We start from the raw sequence: 27,273 nt of genomic DNA on the forward strand, positions 1-27,273 counted from the left end.
AGGGTTTAAAGTTGTTCAGTCAACATGTTCACAGGTTGGTGCTGAGTTCTTTATCACACAACAGCAGTGCATGTTTTGCTAGAAAATGTAGGGTAGAGTTCATATAAGCGGTGAAGTAATAAATACACGTTCGTTCTTAAAGGAACGGTGAAAGGGGTTTCTTGTGCAAGATAGAACAGATCTTTCCAGTGTTCAGTGTGACCTTTAATCTAAAAATCTTTAGATACTGTAATTCAGATTTTGAAACAAGTGTTTCAGGGAAGTTTTTCAAAGCAGCCTTTGGTTTACATGGCCATAGTTTTACATCAAGTTTTTGCATAGGGAAAACCTGCCAATGACATCTCTGTAAATGCTTGCTCAAAAAATAGCTTTGCAGAATTTAATCAACAATTTTTGAAGCAGCTTTTGAAAAGCTGGCATTTTATGCAGGGATTATAAAGCTATCTACTTCTACATAGTAATCTATATTCTCTCTTTCTCCTGCAAGCCCCATTTTAAGGTAGACCTGCTATTGGAGCCAGTGATAGTTTCCAGCCAAATAATTGGAGGTGGGAGGCAATGGTTGAGTTTTTTTTCTTTACGCTACTGGGTGTGAACAACAATTACATAAATATTACCATAGATGAAACTGAGCTTACATTTAAGAGAGTGATTTTTTTTTCCAGTTTACTATTTAGTATGCTAAAATCATGCAAAACAAGGCAGTGAGAATAAAATGCTAATATTGTATACCATGGTAACAAAATAAACTAAAGAACATCGTATTTGGCTATATTTCCTTGTTACTCGTTTGGTGGAGGTGGAAGATTTGTATCCATTTTAAAAACAACAAAAATTAAGTATTCAAAAAATCTTTGAGTCATATACACTGGTACCTCAATTAAATATTATTTAGCAAGCTATTAACCCAGATGGGTTAGATGTATAGGTATTAACGTAACCCAGTAAAAGTTGACAAACTAGGGAACCATTTTGTATTCAACTATAAATATGAGAATTTATATCCAGAAAGAATAAAAATCCTCAAAGTGAATTGTACTGAAACATTAGAAAAGTAAATCAAAAAGTTGCCAGGAGGCAACTTCGAGTGAAGTCTGATTATCAGAACTTTTCTGTTGGGCTACAAATGGAAAAACTATCCCATGTCTAAAGGTAAACTCTTTCAAAGTAAGGGTGATGTTCATCTGGGAGGATTTTGGCAGAGGAAGGTCAAACCAACTCATGTTGTATTTCTGGTTTTTCTTTTTTTATGTCTGATGCTTTCAAGTCTTGTTTTTCACATCCTTTGCATTCTGAAGCATGAAGCATGTCTTCCATTATCAGAGGGGTAGCCATGTTAGTCTGGATCTGTAAAAGCAGCAAAGAGTCCCGTGGCACCTTATAGACTAACAGATGTATTGGAGCATTAGCTTTCATGGGTGAATACCCATGAAAAGTGTGTGTGTGTGTGTGTGTTTATATGTAAGATATATAATATATACACCTGCCTCTGGAAATTTCCGCTACATGCATCTGACGAAGTGGGTATTCATCCACAAAAGCTCATGCTCCAATATGTCTGTTAGTCTATAAGGTGCTACAAGACTCTTTGCTGCTTTTACATGTCCTCCATTCTCTGCTTTGAGTTTCCTGCATGCCTGGGTGGTTCTGACCTGACCTTAGAAGCACAGAAGCAGGAGAACTTTTGTCAGCAGTGTGATTTGCTAGCCTAACCACTGAGTTCTTTCATCCTTCCAATTGGTTTATTTCACAAATATTTAGGTCTTCCTCTACATCAAGTTTGCCTTTTCTAACTCTGTGTGATTTATGGGGACTGGAGCTGTTTAAACTCTCTGGCAGGCCAATATCTGAATATTATATGCTCTTTAAATATCTTCTCTATATTTGTGTTTCTCAACTTAAAAATCTGAAAAGCAGAGAGAACTTTGTGGATTCAGCAGTTCTCAGAGTAGGAAACTGATCTGAAATCTTAATTCAAGCAGTCAACATAAGTTTAATAAAATACATTTTAATCATGGTATGTGACCCTCCTGTTGATATTGATTGACTTTAACTAGGTCATAGTTGGTTCTTACTAAAATTTCTGTCCTGGATTTGTCTGTCTATTTGCTCAGTCAACCTCCCAAGGAGGGTGATGTGTTTAAAGTAACTTTGTACTGCTTTTAGTTCTCCTGAGTCTGTTTTGTTGTCCCATAAGCTTTACCCTAATCCCAGAAAACAGGATGTGTAGCATGTGTAACTGTAGGCATTTGACAGAAGTGATGCCTAGTGGTTAGGGGGCGGTGAGGCGCCTGGGCTCTCCTGCTCCACTGGGTTCCAGCCCAGGGCCCTATGAGGGGTAGCTAAGGTCTGGGACTTAGGCGCATCTTAAGACCGTCCTCCACTTCTACCCTCTATTCTGTAGTTCAAGCTTTTCAGTCTGTAACCAAATGAATGTAGAGCAAACGCAGTGTCTTTAGTCAGTCTGATGGATCAGTTCCTCTCTTCTCAGTGAAACAGCTTTGCATCCTTTCTCAGGAGCTACTCGGCAGGTCCTTCTCCCTGCCTGGTGAGCCTTAAGCCTCACCTCCACCTGGAGTATGGCCTGCAGGGGTGGCATGGGTGGGGTTGTCTTTGCTCAGAGTTGTTCCTTAACCCTTTCACTCTTAGTGTGGGGTTTATATACCCTGTCACAGCATGTTAAAACTTTTTTAAATGGAAACCTGAATAACTTGGTAGAAATAGGTGGAGGAGGATTGTTCCCCTCCATCAAATATCATCTCCTTGCTTTCTCTGACTCTCTCTCTCTCTCTCTCCACCTCTCTGTCTGCCTTTTTTAATTTAAAAAAAAACACTATTCCTAATTTAAAAGATCTATCAGCTTTGTTTTCCATTAGCCTGGATGTAAATGGGCATTATTGTGAAATACTAAAAAGTTCACAGACAGGTTTATTAAAGGTTATAAAATATAAATAAGTACTGTTTGGGGGGAGGGGAGAATCTCTCTAATTCTTGTGTGAGTGCATAAATAACGTCTCAAAACCCAGATCTGATGTTTCTTTCTTTCCTAGAGGATAAATGAAAAGAACAGAATGTTTTATAAATCATAAAAGAAATATATTGTCTCTCCATAGAACATGTCATAGACAGATCTCATATACTGTATGTGATAATACACCACAATAATTCTCTGTTTAAATCATAATGTAGAAATTTACAAAACTTTGGTATTTTCTGATAGAAATCAGAAAGGGTCTGATAACTTGGTCTAACATGGAACTGTCTCATGGACACTGGAGTGTGGGAATTCAGCATCCTGAATTTTACTAGGAAAAAGTCTGTTTGTGTGGTAAATTTTTCCACATCTTCATGGGAAATTCTTAAACCAACCAATCAGGAACCTGCAACAAGTAAATGAGCATAGTTAGGAATTAATCTTACGGAAAGCCTAGAAAGGCTCCCTGCCAGAGCGATCTCCCTCTGTGGGTAGCCTGCTGTCTAATTAATAATTTACTAGAAATTTTATTTTTTTACAATTGAAACTGTATTCCAATATTCTGACTTTAACAGCATGTCATGCTTGCAGCCTCCATTTCATATCACTGTATGGTAGTTGCAGAAGAAAAAGCAAATAGAAAAGTTAGTTGGAAGCAACAACAGGTAGCATGGGGCCTGAATCATGTCAACGTTCGGGTCTGGATGCAGAAGTTTTTTTAACTATGTACATATTTCAGTTCTATTTTATTTCATATTCCTCCGCCCTCTGTTCTTGTGCCCTGTTAATACTTTAGCCATGATGCAGATGACGACAGATCAAAACTTTGACTATCAGAACTGTTAAGGACTAAAATCCTTTCAAATCTGAATGCCTAAAATTAGGCTCCTAAATCCTTTTAGCCACCTAAATATATGCCTGATTTTCAAAACAGCTGACCACTAACCAGCTAAGAAGTTGGCTTAGCACTCTTCTACAAATCTTTGTTCTGAAAGAGTGCAAAGTTACTTTAACTGCGATTAAAGCTACAGACTATAGGCCTATCAATCGAGTAACTTGCACAAATTAAAAACTAAAACCCACTGATGATCTTCTTTTTCTTTTCAGAGATACTCATTTTAGTGAGTCCTTAACACAGGGATTATATTTTAGCGCCTCTATGAGACATTTTATCTTATGGTGTTGTACTCTACTTTTGCAAAATTCAGAGAACTTACGTTTTTATTACTTTCACATCCTTGGAATAATATTTTGTACATGCACAGAGCACCTATCACTTCAATCTCAAAAGTGCTTTACAAACATCCCTTTGCAGCAACTATATTCTGATGGCAAATTCATTTGTGAAGTTTTTATCCCCCTCCCCCATATTATGAAGATGTAAGACAGTAGAACTGGGAACAGAACCCATGGATGTTTGACTGTTTTTTTGTTTGTTTTTTAAACCACTACACTGTAAATCTTCAAATACGTACTAAGTATAACACTGTCATCCCTAATTTCTGTAAGGCTTGATGTGTTTTTGTTTTTTCTGTAGTTCTTGTTCCATGCTAAAAAATGTTTCACAATAGTCTCCTCCTCTCCTGACACACACCTAAACTGTATTCTCTTTCATGAAGGACAGTTCTGTCAACCTAGTCCACCATCTGTCTAATTTGGCAGTGGCTAATGGTCTGACAAGTTTTGATCTGTGTGCTCCTCATCAGGAAGCAGTCAATGAATGGAAGAAAGGGAGTTCCAGAAACTCACAGTACTGTCATTAAGAATGAAGTTAGTTTGTAGAGCCAACAGTCATGGTTGTAGTGATGTGTGAGCTCTTCTCCTAGATTTTTTTTCAAGACATTCAAGGTGATATACTCATATTCTTTCTTTGCTGCACTTAGAGTGCTTCATATTTTGATATAATGGACAAATATTAATGTGATATTAATTTAAGCCCCAAGGCTTAATTATCAACGAACTAGGAATTTTTTCTTCCTTTGAGTCTTTTTCAAATGATCCTTAATAAAATGTGTACTTGTCTGATTGTGAATCAATAAGTGCTTTCCTCTTGAATGAATCTGGACAAGCCACACACCAGATTGGTTGATGTCAAAAGTGGCCTTTGGTCATACAGTTTGGTCAGTCTGTTAGCTGCCTCAGTCAACAGGTCTGCAGATTTTTTTCCTGGGAATTCTATTTACCGGTACTTTATCTTAGCAAAGGAGTAGATGTTGTTCAAGTGGAGTTCAAGTTGCTGATTAGTTTATTTGATTTCTTTTCGGGGAGAATGAAACCAATGACATTGTTTTTAATTTATTTTATTTTTCTTCTTCTGGGAATCTAGCAATGACAGCAAAATTTCTGACAAGATGGAAAAGTATGGCCACGTATACACTCCGGTACTCAACAGCCAGGACATAGAAATATGGCTTAACATAGATAATCACAGTTGCTGCTTATCTCTGGAGGAAATATTTGCTGCTTTTCAAAAGGCTGCAACAGCAAAGTGTGGTGGAAATGAAGTGCATGTTGAAAATGTACTGTATTCCAACATAGCAGAGAAAATCAGCAGTCAGCACTGTGTTGCTTTGAGATATAAAAATATAGCCAGTTGGAGAACTGAAGATTAGGCAAATACTTATTAAAATTCAATAATCAAGTCCTGAGGTGCCAATGTGTCCTTTTACAGTCCCATGACCATGATATATAAAAGGTGAAACATATCCACTTAAAATCATTAATATATACCAAGGCAATATGGGCAATCCTCTGACCTTTATTCTACTAAGTGATGAGGGGAAAAACAGAAAATTCCCCTCATCCTGGTTAGCTTCAAAAGAGATACCATCTAAAGCCCCAAGCTATGTTGCTGTGATGTTGCACTCCATATGCTTTATGAAAATATGCTTGGAATGGGAATATAATGTAACTGGAACATGCTTTATGCAAAAGGTCTCTTGTAAGATATCATTACAAAGCTTATCATCTACTGCGTGTGTTCATCCTAATTGTATGAATGTATTATTCTTGTATCTGAAGCTAGAAATATAAAGTATTACTCTGAAGTCCTATTGTAACTAGGCAAGCGTGGGCCATTAATGGTGGCTTGGAATCTTGATGGCTCCCATTAACTAGGACAATTGGTTGTATATGGCCAGGGTGAAAGTAACTTAAAGGACTTATCAGTACGCCAGAGTCCTGAGCTAGGGGCGAGGCCTCAACCAGAAGGGGCATGGCCTCAATTGGAGGAGGCAGGGCCTTTAGACCCTTCAGGCCCTTTAAATCAAGATTGAAAGGGCCCGGGGCTCCGGCTGCAGTAGTGGCAGCTGGGAGCCCCGGGCCCTTTAAATTGCCGACGGAGCCCAACTGCCGCTGCTACCCCAGGGCTCCAGCATCAGGGCTCAGGCAGCAATTTATAGGGCTGGGGCTCCAGCCACTGTGAGGAGCTCCTGGCCTTCTAAATCACAGCTAGAACCCCGCTGACGGAGCCCCAGGATAGCAGCAGCAGCCGAGGGGTGCGGCAGGGTCTGGTGGCGTTTTAAAGGGCCCAGGGCAGTAGTGGCGGCCGGAGCCCCGGGCCTTTTAAATCGGTATCTGCGCCCTGCTGCTGAAGCCTCAGGGTAGCGGCAGTGGGGATCTGGCAGTGATTTAAAGGGACAGGAGCTCCCAGCCATTGCTACCACAGTGGTGCCCTGGGGCCCAGGGTAGCAGCAGAAGCTGGGAGCCCCCAGGGCTCTAGTGATATAAAGGGCCCGGGGCACTGCTGCAGTAGCGGCGGCTGGGAGCCCCAGGCCCTTTAAATCACTGGCCTGTGGAAGCTGGTCCTGTACGGCGCACTGTCTCTTGCCAGTATGCCGGACCGGACTGGCTTACTTTCACCTCTGTAAATGGCTCTGTTTACTTGTAAACCTTCCTGTATATGGGTGCCAGCCAGTGAGTAATGAAGTCTCAGAGGACATGTGAACATGTCTCATAATACTGGAATCCATCTTAAACCTGGTGCTTTTCCATTTAGAAGGAAGGATGGAAACCCAGAAATAGACAAAGGTATAAAAGGGGGTGCAACAGAACAGAGGGGGCTGCCAATCATGAGGAATTCCCTAGTTACCACCTAAGCTGGAACTAACAAGAACTGTACCAGGAGAAAGGATTGGGCCCAGACTAAGAAGGAATCTAGTCTGTGAAAGAAGCTTAGTGGAACATTTCTGAGGGTAAGATTTACCTGTATTCAGTTTCTTAAATGTATTAGGCTTAGACTTGTGTGTTTTTGTTTTATTTTGCTTGATGATTTTGTTCCATCTGTCATTACTTGAAACCACTTAAATCCTGCTTTTTATACTTAATAAAATCACTTCTGTTTATTAGTAAACCCAGAGTAAGTGATTAATACCTGGGGGAGCAAATAGCTGTGCATATCTCTCTATCAGTGATATAGAGGGCGGACAATTTTATGATTTTACCCTGTATAAGCTTTATACAGAGTAGCATGGATTTATTTGAGGTTTGGATCCCATTTTGAATGGAGTATCTGGGTGCTGGAGATAGGTCATTTGCTGAGCAGTTTTTGGTTAAAGTCTGGAGTTTTGGGGGCGTGGACCAGACGTGGGTCTGTGTTGCAGTGGAGTAGTGTGTCTGGCTCAACAAGGCAGGGTTCTGCAGTCCCAAGCCAGCAGAGAAAACGGACTCAGAGGTAGTTTCAGCATGTCAGGTGACAGTCCCAAGGGGGTATCTGTGACCCAACCTGTCATAGTTGCATCCTTACGCAATCCTAAGTCAGGCTATTCATGTTGTTAACACATGCTGAATCTTTGAATCATCACGTTTGGTAGGAAGATCCTGGGATCGTTAATGCCACAGCGCTGACAGATCTAGCATCTAATTTAAAGTATGTGACAGGTTGTGAAAGGATCATTGATCCCAATAAAGTCAATGAACACAGCATATTTGTCTTTTATAGAAAAATACAGAATAGGCCAAAGAACAGATTAAAACTTGTTAATCATTTTAAAAAAATGGTTGGGGAGATGGTGGTGTGAAAATGAAAGTCTCTGTCCAGGGCCGCCCAGAGGATTCAGGGAGCCTGGGGCAAAGCAATTTTGGGGGCCCGTTCCATTAAAAAAAGTTGCCATACTATAGAATACTGTATTCTCTTGGGGGGGCTGCGGGGCCTGTCTCTGTCTCTTGGTAGTGAAGCACAATTTTGCTCTCTGATACAGCATAGAGCCATTACTCCTCCCCTCCCCAAGAACTCCAGATAGTCTTCAACCTTTTAAAAAGTAGTAGTTTACAGAATTCCTACTCCACACATATACTTGTGAAAAGTGTCTAGAATTTACCTCGATGTGCATTTCATGGCATCTGACTAATAAACAGAAAACTGCTGTTATGTAGCATTGATATAGACTGTGGCTGTCAAGCACGTCACATTCCTTCTGCAGGTTGTGAATCTTTATGCTCCTTTTATTTCTTAGACTTAACCTCCATTTCTTTTATCTTTTCGATTTTTGTTTTCCAGTTGGGATCATTAATGGTTGAAGATTTATTCAGTATTGCTGATTTGTTTGATTAATGTTAAGCGTTAGAGAGACAAGGTGGGTGAGGTAATAGCTTTTATTGGACCAACATCTGTTGGCGAGAGAGACAAGCTTTTGAGCTTACACAGCGCTCTTCTATATCCAGACCTGAAGAAGAGGTCTGTGGAAGCTTGAAAGCTTGTCTTTCTTGCCAACAGATGTTGGTCCAATAAAAGATACACCTCACCCACGTTGTCTTTCTAATATCCTGGAACTGACACTGCTACAACAACACTTCAAACAGTAATGCTGTTAAACTGTTAAACTCAGTTGATGTTTTTTGAAATTTCCTTTTAAGAAGCTAGCTACAGTATGACAGTAATATTTCAGCTGCCTGTGAAAGAACATTTCTTATTTTGACAGTGTAGGAGCCCACTAGGAATTGTGTTGGGCTAGACCCAGATTCCTGAGACTTGTGAAAGAAGCAGATAATAGAACACACATGGCCTATGCCAAATATGGTAAAGGAGTAAAGTATTAGAAACCCAGTTAATTAAGTACTGTAGGTCTCTTTCTCCCCCCTCCCCCCACTTGGCTACAAGTTCAGTGTCCTGCAGAGTGTGTATTAGTGGTTGTCGGTAATTGTCTAACTACATCAAATCACAAAAAAGTCTTGGTCTTGTTTATGGGGGCCTCCGGGCAGTGTCATAGCTGTAACTTGAAGACATGCATGCTTGAGTTCCACTTTTATCAGCTAATGCTAATAATCTCTCCTTTGTGCCAACTGAGATCTCTGGTGGTGTTGGCTTTCAAACACCTGAAACGTATGTCATAAAGCTGGATCACAGAAGAGAAAATGTTATTATAGCATGTCTGGGTTTAATGCTGATGTCTGGGTTTGAAATAAATTTTAGAATAGTTCTATTCTAAGGATTTCTTGTTTTTGTGGTCAATAATGCTTAATAGTCTTGTTGAAGAAAGTCTAGGCAGCAAACTAAGTGAAAGAGAGCCTTAAAATCCAGCTAGGTTGGCATTCCATGCCTTCCTAGATATGACATTAGGAAGTAACTTTCCGAAACATAATTTGACTGCTCTAGAAAGAGTTCATTCATTGTCAACTGTTGTCTCAATGAAATTCTACCTTATTTTTCAGTCTTTGACTCTTTCTACTAAAGGCCTAGTTCTACTTACTAAAAGTCAGTGAGAACTTCAATGGGAACAGGATCTCCAGACATGCTCAAGATGAAAATACTGATGACATTCTGTTGGTTAAGATCTCATCAAATTCGTCTTCTCTTGTGTTCTCCCATTTTCATAAATGGCTCAATTCTCATAGTAATTTCTCAGTTTATGAATAAGCAAGTTATCTCTTTCCAATGTTCATGATATAGACCAGCAAGCCAAATGTTTCACCATCCAAAGTGACACTGTAGGTGAAACTGAATAATAATAATTATATGAAAAAAACAATTATAATAGTTTCTTGATTGTGGCTTGTACTGGAAAAACCCACACATCTGGTTTTGACATCTTAAGTTACTTGAGGTAACTGCCTGGGTAGTGTGAAAACCATTACATCAGTTGTTGTCATTCTGAAAAACATATCAACCACCACCCTGCCGCTTGCAAAGAGTGTTCTTTTGAGGTCTATGGCATTTACAGCATGCTTCAAAATAAAGACCACACTGGAATGTAATGCAATTGCTGCTGTTTAATCTAGCATAACATAACATACTATTTTTTGTTTTGGAAAATGGATTTTTAGATCCATGTCTAGACAGGAACATGGGACTTGCCATATTACATCAGTGGCATACTGGTTCACCAAGCTCTCAGGACACGACCTTTGCAGCCACCTGATCCCTGGCAGAACTAGGAAGCATGACTAAATCCAGAAGCTTTGAAGAAGTTTGGATCTTTCACGATAGTGTGGAGAACTAACCGCAACAGGGATTGGCAACCTTTGGCAGGTGGCTCGCCCAGGTAATCCCCAGGCAGGCCGGGCTTGTTTGTTTACCTGCCGCCTCCACAGGTTTGGCCGATCACGGCTCCCACTGGCTGCAGTTCACTGTTTCAGGCCAATGGGGGCTGCGGGAAGCGGTGCGGGCCAAGGGATGTGCTGGCTGCCGCTTCTCACAACCCCCATTGACCTGGAGCGGCGAACCGCAGACAGTGGGAGCTGCAAATCTGCGAACACAGCAGGTAAACAAACTGGCCCGGCCCGCCAGGGGGCTTAGCCTGGTGAGCCACATGCCAAAGTTTGCCAATCCCTGAACCACAAGGAGACCAGACTGCCTGGAATAGTGAGTGCTGACATATAGATTGTTAAAGTATTGTGCAATCGTGATCTCAGTATTAACTATTGTGCACTAAATGTTTGAATATTCACCTAGACTGGTATTTACTACAGAGTGCTGACTACAAATGCTTCTTGCTTCGGTGCACCTTTTTGTCATAGGACTGCACAAGCAATTGTCTCAGACTATTGTAGTGCTCCATTTTAAGACTTCCCAGGAACTTGCCTCTTCTTTTTTCACCCCACTTCCTTCACCTGTCCATCAATATCCTCTGTCCATCCACAAACTCTTCATACTTGGTGCAAGAGTTTTCTCCTATAGGTCTCTTTCTCTGTGGAATCACCTTAGTGTCTGTCTCATCAACTCCTTTCATTTCAAAACTTTTATAGCTGTAGCACCTCTCCTTTGCATGCAACTCTTCATTTCCTCTTTCTGCTGATCAGTTCTCTAACTGATTTACAGTAACCCTGTAAAGTTACTTTGCAATTTATCTTCCATGAAAGAAGCAAAACAAAATACAATTATATGATATCATGGCCAAGTTTTTGATCACTGAAAACCATTTAAAAACCAATATTTCTCCATTTTAAAATCTTTAAGCAGACTTGCTTGAAGTAATTTTGAACTTTCAAACTCATTTTAAATGTATTAGTTAAAATTTCTTTCACAATTAACTTAAGAGCAATTCAGAAAGTCTTTCTATGGTAGCTTTAGGAATAATAATCAGTGATTAAAGGCTGTAACTAGATTATCATGTTTTTGAATGAGATCACTTAGCTTTTGGTGTTCCATCACAGATTGAATAACAGCGCATTATCACTAATTTGATTTTTCCTTTGCCTCTGATAGAAACTCAACAATCATGGAGGGTTTTATTGAAGCAAGTCCAACCTAGTGAGAAATAACTGCCACACTCAAATATTTTTGTTCATATTTCAACACTTGGGGCTATTTTGCAAGAATCTGCTAAAAATGTGGAAGTGTATGTGTGTGTATATATAATATATATAATAAAATTTTGTTAGTGGAACCCATGTGGCTCAAAATGCCCTGTTCAAGATCAACTTTATAGCTGTCTTGTTCTTTGGTTACAGTACAAGGCTTATGCTGACATTGAATTATATCACTTGCTATCTGTTTTAGTGGTTTCAGAAGAAATTATACTATCATGTTCTTGTCATCTATGTTTGTAATAACTCAGCCATTAACTTTGTTGCTGAATAAATTTTTAACATTACAGGATCATCCCAACTTCTAATAGGCGAGGGCTTGTGTCACAGTTGTACATAGGAAGATTTTTAAAATACTGGCAAATGTTAACATACTTTACCTGGCAGAGGGAAGTTATTTTAAAGGTTATTAGGCAATGCAGTTCATAATATAACATTGAAAATATGAGCGTTTCAGTAAGAGTTTGCATCTGCTTCTTAGCATTCTTTTTCTGCATTCTGCTTCCCTCCTGGTAGATAACTTCTTTGCCTAATAGCAATGCAGGTCCTCTGATGCCACATACTGATGAATTTTGAAGGATATCACTCACTTTCTGCAAGTGCAGGTAAAGTAGTCAAAGGAAATTGTTCTTTGGATTGAGGAGCCAAATTCTTTACTAATCACTGGTGAATTACTAGCCTTTTGTGGAGGCTCACAGTTAATGATTCCACTGGAAAAGTTTCTGACTTTTCTAGGAACTGGAGAATGTCCTGTGTCTGCTTAAGGCTTTGTATTGTTGCTATCTTTATAGTAACAGAGCATCTCCAACGTTAATATATTGGCCTCGTGAGATCCCTGGAGGATGAGGAGGAGTCTGAAGGTCTTCCTATACTCACATGGTAAATTTTTCTTCACATTAATCCTTTTTGACAAGAGGGGGAATAATGAATAAGATGCAAGGGCACCAAATCATTGATGGCATCCACTGAAGTCAGAATTGTACCCATGTACATAAGGGGTGAATTTGTATCAGACCTATCTTACTTGGAATGCTAATGAAATTCTAGTTGTAAGAGTGGGAGGAGGGAAGAGAGAGATGGGTGAAATAAGATCCATGCCTACCTTGAATGGAAGGAATATTTTGATACTTCCTGAAAAGAATTGTATCTTGAATCCTCACCTTCCAATTTTTCATGTAAGAAGATGAATTTTAATCAGGGCCTTGATATCTTGATATAACGGATTCATTATAAAATACATGCATCTTTTGGTCTGTCTGTCATGCCCCATTAGCTTACTCTACAACAGGGGTCGGCAACCTCTGGCACACGGCTCGCCAGGGTAAGCACCCTGGTGGGCCAGGCCAGTTTGTTTACCTGCCATGTCTGGAGGGTTTGGCTGATTGCAGCTCCCACTGGCCACGGTTCACCGCGCCAGGCCAATGGGGGGCTGCGGTAAGTGGCGTGGGCCGAGGGATATGCTGGCCACCACTTCCCACCACCCCCATTGGCCTGGAGCGGCGAATGGTGGCCAGTGGGAGCCGCAATTGGCCAAACCCTCCGGACATAGCAGGTAAGCAAACTGGCCCGGCCCACCAGGGTGCTTACGCTGGCGAGCCGTGTGCCAGAGGTTGTCGATCCCTGGTTTACAACTTCAATAAAGTTTGGCTGTATAGCACCATTATTATGTAATGAACAGTGGACAGTGGGATCATTCCCTTGCAAAATTTATGACTTGGAATGCAGCGTATGCATTAGCCATTCAGGAGATCAATTTGGAAAAAAAAAAGTTAAGGATTTAAAGAAGCACACACATGCTAGCAGTGGTAGAGGGCTGAGAGTAGCATGACATACTTGCATCTTTGGTCAAAAGGAAAATAATAAATGCTCTGTTTTTTCACTAGCAATGTGTATTTTAATATGTAGTGTAAGATATGAAAGCACAAAATTTTCAAAGACTGAAGGAAAATGAGAGGACATAAGACTGAGGGGATATAGTATGAAACTTCAAGTAAAATGAGCTACTCTTAAACCCTTAGAAAAGGAGAGGTTTCAGTGTTTATCTGTTTTGGAAATCAAATCCTGAATTTATTTCCACATGCTCAAAATAAATAGTTTAAAGTTTTTCAGATGTTTACTTATTTAAATAATGCTATCGTGCACATATGACACTTGTATTTAAAGTACTACAGTCATTTTCTGTTCCAGTGGGACACATGTTTCTGTTGATTTAAACATTGCTTAAAGGAAGATTGGTTTTGTTTGAAGGAAGGGAGAGTAATATAACTTGAATTTCAAAAACTGGCTGCCAATTTCAAAATACTGAGTGGAAGAATTGAGGGAACTTTTTGAGGGAAAAATTGAGAGAATCCCCAGTAAGGAAATATTTCTGTATATATTCCTTGTAAAGAGTTGGAAAACTATTAACAATTTATCTAGGTATGTTGGACTATATAGTGTTTGCCACAGTACTTCCTTAAACAGTTTAAAAGAGAGAACCCAATGTCTACTCAACCAGCCAAGTAGTCACCTCTTCTATGTATTCTTTTCCTCCTTAATAATCCCTTTTGCCTGTTGACTTCCTTCTCTTACTGTCTGTATACTTTATGGTGGTCTATTTAGATTAAAAGCTCTGAGGAACGAACATGCCTTACTTTGTCCACTCAAAATAAGCTAGCTGCTTTACATGTGTTTCCAGAGGCAAATCATGTAATACTGTTGTCTGATTTATATATTATACAGCAATTACTGTCTGACTGTGCTCTGAGTTGCATTAAAATCAAAATGCATCAGTCATTTCTAAAGTGAGCTAAAATAAGTATTTCATGACAATTAAAATTTCTAGCTTCCCTGTTTACAATGTTTCTTTCCCCTTCCCCTTTTGCATAGTAGAAGTACTCAGCTCTGCTTTTGGAAATAGACTGTATTATCTTAGCCTGTAGAACCTCACTGTGCGAGTGTGCATTGGTAGTATAATGAAGACATACATCTCCGTGTAACAGTTCTTGCCCACAAATGAGAAGCGGTTTTGTTAAGACCTGAATAGAAACATATCCACTTGAAGCCAGGGGGAAAGCTCGGGTTGCCTGGTGTCTGGTTTTTGACCAGAATGCCCCATCAAAAAAGGGACTTTAGCAGCTCTGGTCGGCTCTGTTGACTGGGTTATTAAAAGTCCAGTTGGTGGCGCAGTGGGAACCCAAGGCTAAGGCAGGTTCCCTGCCTGCCCTAGCTCCGTGCAGCAACTGAAAGTGGCCACCAGTTTCTTGTCCTTGCCCCAAGTACCGGCTCTGCAGCTCACATTGGCCGGGAACCACAACCAATGGGAGCTGCAGGGGATGGTCCCTGAGTGCGTGAAGGCAATGCATACCATTCAGAGCTGCCTGGCTGCTCATGTGCCTAGGGGACGCAGGAACCTGGCGTCAGCTTCCTTGGAACTGCAGTAGGTGCCACCGGGACCCTGCACTCTAACCCACTGGCCCAGCCTGGAGCCCACTCTTGCACCCCAAAACTCTGATCCCTGCCCCCAGACCCCTGCCCAAACCCCTCATCCCAGAGAACCCACACCCCTAGTTCCTGGGCTTTATTCTCTGCATTTGGATTTTCATACTGCACCTTGGTGTTCTTTCTTTAACCTAAAACACAGGACTTATCTGTCTGTCAGTCCAAACTGACAGTAGAACAAAGTAAAAGGTGATGGCAAACATTTCTTGATACTTGTTCTGATCTGTATTTGTTTCTGTTGATTTGTACCACAGATACTGGCCAAATTCCCGTATGATATAAAAGGAGACTTTGCATATTGATAAATCTGTATTTTATATAATGAGGAGTAGAAGAATAAGATTGTACAAAAAATAAGAGGAAGGCTTCAAAACCAACATCTAACACAGGAATCCTTCTTGGTTGGTTGGTTGGTTCGCCGCAAACAACCTCATCTTTCCACCCCTCAACATAAATTACACGAAATTACTGATGTATAATTTAAATCATTTTAACCAGTTCTGTATTTAGGCCTTTATCTGGCTATTAGCAAATAATGCAGCACAATTAGTAATAAGTAGCAATACTTTGAGTACTGACCGGCGCGTGTTTGGAGGTTTTATATAGCAGGTTTCTGTAGTTTCAGACTTCCAAAAGACTTGAATACTCACTGTGTGGAATTGTATTTTGAAGAGTTATATCTGCACCACAGACAGGAAGCAGAAAATTACACTGAGTAACTTCAGTCAGGTTGCCAATAGGGTTATTAGATGAGTTCAGTGAAGTTTTTTTGGTGACCAGTGCATTTGCCGAAAAATGCATTTTGTGGAGGGCAGGGGGTTGCTGCTTCCCGGGGGAGCCCAGGGTTGTGAGGCTCTTTGCTACCACCTCCTTTTAGCATGAGGAAGCCTTGTCCATTCCAGCCAGGGGTCACCTCCTGGACTTCACAGGCAATGCAATCACTCCCCTCTCAGCCTATGCAGGCTCTGCAAGTTCGAATTAGGGACACTCCAGGCCCTGAATCCTCCAAGTACCCCCCCTGGAGTGTCCAGCCCCATGTCCACTGGACACGCAGAGAATTCACAGATCCACCACTCCCAATGGAACAGTACTCCCAGCTTACCAGCTTCACCTCAGGATTACTGCTCTGCCTAACTCGCATCAGTTAGATGTGTTAATAGGGAAAACGGGTAGTTCTTTAATGAACAGAGAATAGAGATTTGAGAAGTACTTTCTAGATCCTAGATTTAACTGAGACATTTTACTGTGTAATGAAGTTTTAGCTCACCCAAAGTCTTTTTCCCAAAATGTAATAGCTAACCTGGCTGTGATCCTCTGTTCATAAGGCAGCTTGGCAGTTTGTCCCCTAGGTGAAGGATATCATGTGACTCCTTGCATTGTCCTGATACACCAGACTAATTTTTTGATCTTAGTCATAAACAGGACACCCTTCCTGCTGTGTGTTCTTCCTTCAGATTTTGTGATCTCTTGTCGGCTTTGCAATCTTGATCAGCTGGTGGCTCCCTATGCAAGTAGACTTGCATTGTAAGACACACAGTACACAATAACCAGCCAGGGTGATAAGTATCTACTACCGCCTGCCTTGGACGGGGGAGCTGCGGCCATCTATCCCACGCCGCAAGGACAGGAAGTAAGTGATTCTAAGTTGATCTAAGATACATCGACTTCAGCTACGCTATTCTCGTAGCTGAAATTGCGTATCTTAGATCAATGTTCCCCCCGCAGTGTAGACCAGGCCTAACAGACTAAGAATGTTGTTTGCAATGTTCTAGTCGTGTTGGTCCCAAGTTTCTGAGCCTCACAGAGAAGAGCTCTGTGAAGCTCAAAAGCTTGTCTCTGACACCCCTAGAAATTGGTCCATTAAAAGATATTGCTACACCCACCTTGTCTCTCTTTTATACTTTTAAGAACACAGTATAGATACATAACTTTTTAAAAATAATATTCTTCCATACATTTCCAGGTTATGATGACCAGTGGGTGCGGGCTCTCAATAAAAACCTTACATTGGCTAACAATTATTTTTTTTGCTTTGGTGAGAAATTGAAAAAAAAAGATTAGTTTGGGTTCTAAATGAACCAAACTTTCTTCAGATTTTTTTTTGGTTAGCCATGAAATAAAAAAAATAATTTTGCTATATTCTACTTCTTAGCATGCAGATTCAAATTTGAAATGAAGATGTAGCTTGTAAATTGTAAAGTGGGTTTCCTTATTACTGTATAATTTATATAAGATTCATTTAGATAAGTCTGATTTACTAAATTCTATCTTCTTCTGTTGCACCAGTGTAACTGAGTAGACTTTTTAGCCCGGGGTGAGCAAACTATGGCGCATGGGCCACATCTGGCCCAGTAGACCTTTAAATCCATCCCTCAAGGTCCTGTCGGCGAGCAGGGTCGGGGGCTTGCCCTGCTCTGCATGTGCTGTGTCTCTGTGTGGCTCCTGGGAAGCAGGCGGCATGTTCCCCTTCAAGCTCCTATGCGTAGGGGCAGCCAGGGTCTCCGCATGCTGCTTCTACCCCAAGCCCCACCCCCACAGCTTCCATTGTCCGGGAACCATGGCCAATGGGAGCTGCAGGGGTGGTGCCTGTGGACAGGGCAGTGCACAGAGCTGCCTGGCCGTGCCTCCGCTTAGGAGATGGAGAAGGGACATGCCGCTGCTTCCGGGAGCTGCTTGAGGTAAGCGCCACCCGGAGCTTGCACCCCTAAGCCACCCCCATGCGCCCCAACCCCTGCCCCAGCCCTGCCCTCTGATCCGCTTGATCCCTGCCTAGAGCCCCCTCCTGTACCCAAACCCCTCATCCATGGCCCCACCCCAGAGCTTGCACCCCCAGCTGAAGCCCTGACCCTCTCCCTTCCCCCAATCCCCATTTCGTGAGCATTCATGGCCCGCCATTCAATTTCCATATTCAGATGTGGCCCTGAGGCCAAAAAGTTTGCCCTTGCCTGCTTTAGCCCTAGGTTGTAAAATGTCTTCACTTGCTTCTGTGCAGCAGACTATGAATATGAACATAAAAGAATTTCACATCTTCACCAGTTATTCTTTTGAAAGTTTTCTAGCTTCAGCAGATCATATGGTTTCATTGCTTGTTTCATTATACTGGCACTCTCTTGGTTTTTAATTATTTTGTGAATTTTTAATCTGAGGTTGAAAGCCTCATAAAAAGACTCTCACAAGTGTTATGTAAATATGTCGTACAAGTTCCCTAAAAATGTGATTTTGATGCCATTATTTCCCCAATCTTTCTCTGTTCCTGGTAACTGTAAACAAAACATGTATTGTTTTGTTTTTTAAGATAAAAATGTGGCTGTTCAAATCCTGTGTAGCCCATGTGGTTCCAGTGCCAAATCAGGAAACACTTGGCTTTTGAAGCACCAACTGTTACTGTCTAGAAGCCTCGTGACGGGCTGGAGTATGATATAATGAACTCAGTTTGTCTGAGAAAATGTAGTGAAATTACTCCCAGCTTCTGTAGTGGGAGAAACTTTCTGTACTTTTATTCATAGCAGAAATCTATTATTAGGTACTTCCTATTCATTAAAAACATTGTCATTTACTTGAGTGTAGCTTGAGAATGCCTCAGCTGTTCAACTGGGATCGAAACCAGAAGGTACCACTCTTTGAATGGTGATGTATGGCGTTCTTTCTGCTTCCCACTCACCTTGTCACAGACCTATTTTGAAAATACATAGTCTCTCTACTATTGTGGGACTGACATAGCTACAACAACATTGCATAGAAAATATATCTGACCTACTAGTAAAGTTAAAGCTCTGCGTGTATGTGTGATTTTAATTTAGAGCTGAGTAGCCTCTACTAACAACAGAAGATGTTCAATACATTAAACTAGACTGAGTATTGCTATATTGTAAGTTTCTTACACATCTTAAGAATAGGGGACTTCTGTTTTGCTTTTTTAAATAAACTGGGACAGTTTGCCTTCATGATGTTTAAATTCCCATTAGGAGCTTTATGAAGTTAGAAATCAACTTAATAAGGCATTACAGTTTCCCTATATACACCTCTACCTCGATATAACGCTGTCCTTGGGAGCCAAAAAATCTTATCATTTTTTATAGGTGAAACTGTGTTATATTAAACTTGCTTTGATCCACTGGAGTGGGCAACCCCTCGGAGCACTGCTTTACCACATTATATCCAAATTCATGTTATATCAGGTGGCATTATATCGAGCTAGTGGTGTATTTCACAGTGAAGTCTAAAAACCCATTTAGCTGTTTTTATGCCAATATGTAGCAAGTATGAATTTGTGCTTTTTTGAACCTTTGTGAATAACCTGCTTGTAGTTAATTTTTGGTGGAAACTGGAAACCTTTTCTGATTTTCTGCTATATTTTGCTTTGGGGTCCATTCTTCCATTCAGTGAATGCAGTTTATTCTCCCTTCAGGATTCTTGTCTACTAGGACTCTTTTGTCCCTTGTATTCTTGAAAAGAAGATCCAGTGTTGCCATGGAGTTACTTGTCCCATTCTAGAGCCATAACAATGGTTTTCCTTTGTGCTGTTTTCTTCGTTGCAGCATGCATCATTTATCAAAACTAGTAGTCTCCAAAGTCTAAACTTTATCAGCTCTGCCACTTTAAAAACGACAAGCAAAACTGTTACATACTTGATGATATTAATGCTAGACACCTACAGCTAAAACTTTCACAAACGCTACTTGAACTTGTTTGCAAGTGCTGCCAGTAAATTTTAACATGTATTTTTCCCCACCATATTTGTCTTTAAAATGATCATATGCTTTCATCTAATACCATAATGGGTAGTTAAACTGAGATAAGTAAGGATTCCAGCATGAAAGCGTACTTGTAAAGCACAGAGAGATTCCTAACTTTTACTTAAATTAATAGATTAAAGTTCCTATCCAAAGCTCTGAGCACTCCATTTGAAAGTACACTATACAAAATACAAATCTATCTATAAAGTGTGTGTGTGTGTGTGTATGTATGTATGTATATATATATATATATATGTATATATATAATACTCACACACCTTTTATAATACTTTCTTCACAAAAAAGGTATTTACCCTCCATTCCAAAAGGCCTATAATAGCCCCATATCTAACCTCTCTCTCTCTCTCTCTCTCTCTCTACCTGCTTGCACTCTTACACCTGCGAACAAAGATATTTTGCAGCATGTCCAAAATGTTTCATAAATCTGGCCTCCTGGCTAAGGTGGAGCATTGGTGTCAGATGCTCCCATTGGGGAGCATTGAAACCATGTTCTATGCTAGCTTTAGTTTCTACAGTATATGGTTTTAAGGTGCAGCCTGCGGATAGTGCATTGCAGTAGCCTAAAAGATCCATATCCCATAGGAAGATCATATTTGCCTTGCTAGGTGCAGGAGGGGTGAGACTGTGCTTTTTCACAACAGCTGCTTCCTGTGAATCCAGCAGCAGCCTCTGCTCTAATATGAGCTCTAAACTGTAAGTGAAACCTGCAGTACAAGAGGTAGTCACACATCCTCACAACAGTCCCGCTGATTAAACTTTTTTACTTTCTTCTGGTTGGCCTTCCGAGCTGCCTCATCTGGGCTGAGCTGCAGCTAGTTCACCTGCTTTCAAGCTGCTGTCTCATGCAGACTTTGGGAGATGCAGAGCTGAGAATCATCAGCATACTGAAAACATCACAGCTCCTCTCTCCTTACTCAGACACTAGAAACTAGACCCAGTTTGATGTAGTGGATTAATTAATACAATATTTATAGATGGTTAAAATCCTTTCATATACCAACTGATTTAAAAGTGCACTTCCCTTTTAGTTTAAAGGTATTTTATCTATCAAATTCTGGTATATACTGATCACATGCAGCATGACCCCCATACAGTGAAACTTGGCCATTTAAATTTCACTGTACACTTTTTTTGAAGCCTGCACTTGTGGTAATGTACAGTACAGTATCTTTAACTTGATTTCTAAACCAATATTTTTTAAAAGTATGAGAGGTCTTTGTTCTCATTGATGACTACATCTCTGTTATCTTCCACCCATCTTGATCTGTAAAAAGCAACAAAGAGACCTGTGGCACCTTAAAGACTAACAGATGTATTGGAGCATGAGCTTTCGTGGGTGAATGCCCACTTCGTCAGACGCATCTTGATCTGTGTCTCTCCTCACCCTTCACGTACCAACTGAAGGAATATAGCATTTTGCCCCAGTCCTTGATGACAGAGTTTCTGTGCCCACTGCTTTGACACAGCTTTCAGAGATTTATCTTCTGTTCTTAGGGTATGTCTACACTACGGGATTATTCCGATTTTACATAAACCAGTTTTGTAAAACAGATTGTATAAAGTCGAGTGCACGCTGCCACACTAAGCACATTAATTCGGTGGTGTGCGTCCATGTACCCAGGCTAGCGTCGATTTCTGGAGCGTTGCACTGTGGGTAGCTATCCCATAGCTATCCCATAGTTCCTGCAGTCTCCCCTGCCCATTGGAATTCTGGGTTGAAATCCCAGTGCATGATGGTGCAAAAACAGTGTCGCGGGTGTTTATGGGTAAATGTCGTCACTCAATCCTTCCTCTGTGAAAGCAATGGCAGACAATCATTTTGCGCCCTTTTTCCCTGGATTACCCTGGCAGACGCCATAGCATGGCAACCATGGAGCCTGTTTTGCCTTTTGTCACTATCACAGTATGTGTACTGGATGCTGCTGACAGATGCAGTGCTACACAGCAGCATTCATTTGCCTTTGCAAGGTAGCAGAGATGGTTACCATCCCTATTGCACCGTCTGCCATTGTAAATTGGTGATGAGATGACAGTTATCAATCATTTTGTACGGTTTGCAATTGGAAATTGGTGATGATGGTTACAATCATTTTGTGCCGTCTGCTGCTGTCATGGGTGCTTCTGGCTGGCCTCGCTAACGTCGGCCGGGGGCGCATGGACAAAAATGGGCATGAGTCCCCGGGTCATTCCCTTCTTTGTTTTGTCTAAAAATAGTCAGTCCTGCCTACAATATGGGGCAAGTCTACTAGAGAGCCAGAGAGCTCCACTGCTCCGTGTCAGAGCCCCAGAGATCCCACAGAAATGATGAGCTGCATGCCATTCTAGGGGGTGCCCCTGCAACAACTCCACCCGTTGCTTCCCTCCTCCCACACCCCTCCTGGGCTATCATGGCAGTTATCCCCCCATTTGTGTGATGAAGTAATAAAGAATGCAGGAATAAGAAACACTGACTTTTTAGTGAGATAAAATGAGGGGGAGGCAGCCTCCAGCTGCTATGATAGTCCAGGCAGGACATTAAAGGGTGCGGAGGAGAGGAGCGCAGTCTCCCGCTGCTATGATAGTCCAAGGAATACAGAATCTTTTCTTTAAACAGGAAAGGGGTTGGGGGGCTGATGGAGCTCAGGCTCCAGCTGCTATGATGATGACAATTACCCAGCATTTTATACCATCTGCCAGGAATGACAGGGAGTCATTCCCATTTTTACCCAGGCACCCCCGTCCGACCTCACCGAGGCCAGCCAGGAGCACTCACGGGCTGATGACGGTTTTCCACCATTTTGTACTGTCTGCCATCAGGAAAGGAAGGAGAGGGGATGCTGCTGTTCAGCGCTGCAGCACAGCATCTACCAGCAGCATGCAGTAGGCATACGGTGACATTGAAAAATGGCAAGAAATGATTTTTTTTTTCCTTTTTCTTTCAGGGGAAGGGGTGTAAATTGACGAGATATACCCTGAACCACCCCGGGCAATGTTTTTGACCCTTCAGGCATTGGGAGCTCAGCCAAGAATGCAAATGCTTTTCGGAGACTGCGGGGACTGTGGGATAGCTGGAGTCCTCAATACCCCCTCCCTCCCTCCATGAGCGTCCATTTGATTCTTCGGCTTTCGATTACGCTTGTCATGCAGCACTGTGCTGAGTCCCTGCTGTGGCCTCTATCATAGCCTGGAGATTTTTTCAAATGCTTTGTCATTTCGTCTTCTGTAACAGAGCTCTGATAGAACAGATTTGTCTCCCCATACAGCGATCAGATCCAGTATGTCCCGTATGGTCCATGCTGGAGCTCTTTTTGGATTTGGGACTGCATCGCCACCCATGCTGATCAGAGCTCCACGCTGGGCAAACAGGAAATGAAATTCAAAAATTCGCAGGGCTTTTCCTGTCTACCTGGCCAGTGCATCCAAGTTCAGATCACTTTCCAGAGCGGTCACAATGGTGCACTGTGGGATACGGCCTAGAGGCCAATATCGTCGATTTGCGGCCACACTAACCCTAATCCGACATGGCAATACCAATTTCAGCGCTACTCCTCTCGTCGGGGAGGAGTACAGAAACCAGTTTAAAGAGCCCTTTATATCGATATAAAGGGCCTCGTTGTGTGGATGAGTGCAGGGTTAAATCAGTTTAACGCTGCTAAATTTGGTTTAAACACATAGTGTAGACCAGGCCTTAGTCAGAGTTCTGACTCCTGAGTCTTGTTTTCCAGACTTTGAAGAATGGCTCTTAGCACTTATCCCCAAATAACCTGTCAATAATTCCAAAAGATAACGATCTTGCATCCAGCTTTAGACAAGTTAGAAAAGTAAATAAATGAAGAAGAATACAGCATGCTTATTCTATATTCTCTAAGAGCTTGCAGGACTTCACTCAAAATAATACTCTTAGATTGGCTAAGCAAGCCTAAAAGTTGTAAACTGAATTTTTATGTGCCCGTTCCTGCACTCATGCTGACTGGTGAACATTTTGGGGTTGGTCTGGCACATCTCTCATTGAAGCTCTTACTCCCTATTCCCTTTGGCTTATGTCCCTTTATTACTTGGCAGTATTTTGATATATAAAGTGTTCAAAGTCCATATTAGCAGCAGAGAGTCCTGTGGCACCTTATAGACTCTCAGACGTTTTGGAGCATGAGCTTGTGACATGCATCCGACGAAGTGGATATTCACTCACGAAAGCTCATGCTCCAAAACGTCTGTTAGTCTATAAGGTGCCACAGGACTCTGCTGCTTTTATAGATCCAGGCTAAGATGGCTACCCCTCTGATAAAGTCCATATTACCAGTTTAGACATGAGGTATTTTTTGTATTAGCGCACAGACAATGATCTTTCTCCATTACAACACATCTCAGTAAGCTTATTTTTTCAGTCTCCATTTCTATGCAATATTATCATTAGTACTCAGTATTCCATGAAGCTCACAGTTTCTTGACAAACAGCTTTTCAATTTACTTCCAGTTAACATGTAGTGTTTCAAAGGACTTGAAATTTCATGAGATACCTTCTCTGGTGGGTATCCTTGTTAGAGTAAAGTCTATTTGTATGTTGATGACCAAGTTCAGCACCATAGATTGACCCTGGAAGCAGTGCTAGGATGTACTTCTAGCCCTGCAAGTTTTGTACTGGTCTATCTACTATTTTCGTTGGTGGACTGAAAAGCACGGCTGACAAGTAATTTAGTAATGTTGTCAGTATAGTACTTTTAAGTAACGTAAATAAATGCTATTTGGAGTATGAGGAAACAGTCCCCTCCAGAAAATCTGAAAGATCAGTTGACACCTATTCATAAGTAGTTTCTTTCTGTGGGCTCAACGGGAGCTACAACAGCCCTATGAAACTAAGCGTAGAAAATGTTCCATTTCCTTAATAGTTTAGCCACTTCATTTCATTTGTCCATTGTAGGTCATCTTGCACTTGGAAACATTTAAATTTGAAAGTACTTTTGAGAGGATTTATCAATACTAAAACCGTAACTAACTAACTAGATGAGAAGTGTGATCCTTTAAATTTTTATTCTGATTACTATCTTGTCTAATTGTCATCAACTTCCCCCCCCCCCCCCCAACCTTCCCCCTGCAGAGCCAAATTTTAACAGCTGGTACCTCATGAAACGACAAGAGTTAGATTAATGCTTCATGATCTGAAAGCTTAGATCAGGGTGTCAGAGGGCTTTTACAGTAAACCATAATGTAGAGCAACAATTGCAAAGGTGATGAGATACTTCTTTGAGTATAGTATTAAACACTGTAGCAGATGGGTTTTCTGAATAGAAATAGGAAGCAAGTTCCACAATTAAACATCTCTGTAAGAATACCATTGCCATACATTGCTCAAAGTGCATTTGAGGCCAAAACGTAACTGGGAGCACTCAAAGAAATTAACATACTGAAGGGGGAAAAATTCACTCTAGTTAGTAAAGCTACCAGGTGTTAGTAACTGATGGAAAAATCAGGATTTTCAGATAAGCACTTGCAACTCCAGTGTAGTTAATTATGTTGTGGCCAATAATGTAAGTTGTGAATGTAGCCTACTAGTTCTATGCACTGATAGGATTAACAGGGTGGCATTTTGAGGGATAACAAAATTCATGTGTATGATCAATATCCCTGAAATGTAGGCATCTTGCTCTATTGCCTTGTGTATGTGAAGCCTTGCACAGTACACCTTGCTACCAAGTATCAGAGGGGTAGCCGTGTTAGTCTGGATCTGTAAAAGCAGCAAAGAATCCTGTGGCACCTTATAGACTAACAGACGTTTTGGAGCATGAGCTTTTGTGGGTGAATACCCACTTCCTCAGACGCATGCATCTGAGGAAGTGCGCTTGCTACCAAGGAAATCAAACCCATGATTTCATCTGTGACTGTACAAAGCACCACAATTAGACTTTGGAGCTGGTATACCTGACTTACTATATTAAAGGGTTTGTTAGAAGCTTAATTGTAAGGCTCTAGAAAAATATTTGACATTGTTTACCCATCTGAAATGGTGCATACAGGATTCAGGAATGACTAGTTAAATATTTCAAGGCATGAAGTTCGTGGCACATACTGCAGTAGCTAAACTGTTACTGGCAAGAACATTTCTGTTGCCTAAGACTGAAATCTTATTCGGAACATCCTTGGGGCTGTGCTAACAAAGCCTTTTCTGCCAAATCCACTTGAGGATAATGATGATTTTCTCTGGCATTCTATTATTCAGAGTCGAATTCTAATCCATTTTTAAAGTCCTTGCATGTTGGACATTTGTGACTTTGGTCTTTAATGTCTGGTTTCCTTATGAAGATTTTTAATTGTCGTCCAGGTTCCTGATGTGATCAGCAGCATAAGGCAAGTGTCCAAAGCAGCCCTGAAAGAGGATGCCAAGCCTGGTAAGGATAGTGAAGATGCCTTCTACAATTCCCAAAAATTTGAGGTTTTGTACTGTGGAAAGGTGACTGTGGTCCATAAGAAAGCCCCCTCCACTCTAATTGATGAGTGCATTGAGAAATTCAGTCTACATGAGCGCCAGCGCCTGAAACTGTTGAGTGAGCAGCGGAGCACAGATTCCAGCTCAGACTTAACCTTGTATGAAGGAGACGTGCCAGCTTCTCTGTCAGATAGTCCATTTGAGGAGCTAGATGGCACGAGCACCACCACCGGGAACACTGGGATCCTTACAATTGGAGGCCAGACCAACCTGGCTGGCACCCGTGTCTCCTTCCCCGAGCGAATTTTGGAGGATTCTGGCTTTGATGAGCAGCAGGAATTCCGCTCTCGGTGCAGCAGCGTCACTGCAGTTATGCAAAGGAGGGTTCATGATACCAGCCTGAAAACACAGCCACGCAGGAGACATGCAAGTGCACCCAGTCATGTTCAACCCTCAGACTCTGAGAAGAACAGAACAATGTTATTTCAGGTAGGTTCCATAGCAGCACCTGCAATTTCATGCATACAATAGAATTAGGAGAGCTTGACTTACACCATTATTGTCACTGCTGCATATTGAAACTTCTTATGCAAACTATTTCTGTTAAGCCAAAAAACTTTTGTTTTCTATTTTGTATTACAATACATGAAACCATACTGGGAAATTCTAAATAATATTGAATAATTTTTATCCCAGTTATTTTGGGGGAAGCTAAAGTTTAAATCATATAATTTAGTAAACTTGAAGGGAATATAATTGCTTATCTGTTAATTTGACAATATAAACATAATATTTAAGAGAACAGTGTATTTTGTCCTAGAATCTGATGCTAGTATTCAGACTTCTTTCAAGCCCTTTTGTGGATTGATTTCTCTATCCATAAAATTGTTTAACAAAGCGAACAAAATCTCCCTCTTGTG

General features: G+C 41.2%; 1 protein-coding gene across 5 annotated transcripts in view; it reads left to right on the forward strand.

The window, feature by feature from the left end:
- The window catches only part of TBC1D4 (TBC1 domain family member 4), a 188,378-nt gene that overhangs the window by 77,521 nt on the left and 83,584 nt on the right, over positions 1–27,273 (forward strand). For all 5 annotated transcript variants that reach the window (XM_050947166.1, XM_050947177.1, XM_050947185.1 and 2 more), the window contains exon 2: positions 26,249–26,842. In XM_050947166.1, coding sequence (XP_050803123.1) covers positions 26,249–26,842 — 594 coding nt within the window. The remainder of the gene's footprint in view (positions 1–26,248; positions 26,843–27,273) is intronic.

This window comes from Gopherus flavomarginatus, chromosome 1 (genome assembly GCF_025201925.1).
Source record: "Gopherus flavomarginatus isolate rGopFla2 chromosome 1, rGopFla2.mat.asm, whole genome shotgun sequence".
Lineage (NCBI taxonomy): Eukaryota > Metazoa > Chordata > Testudines > Testudinidae > Gopherus > Gopherus flavomarginatus.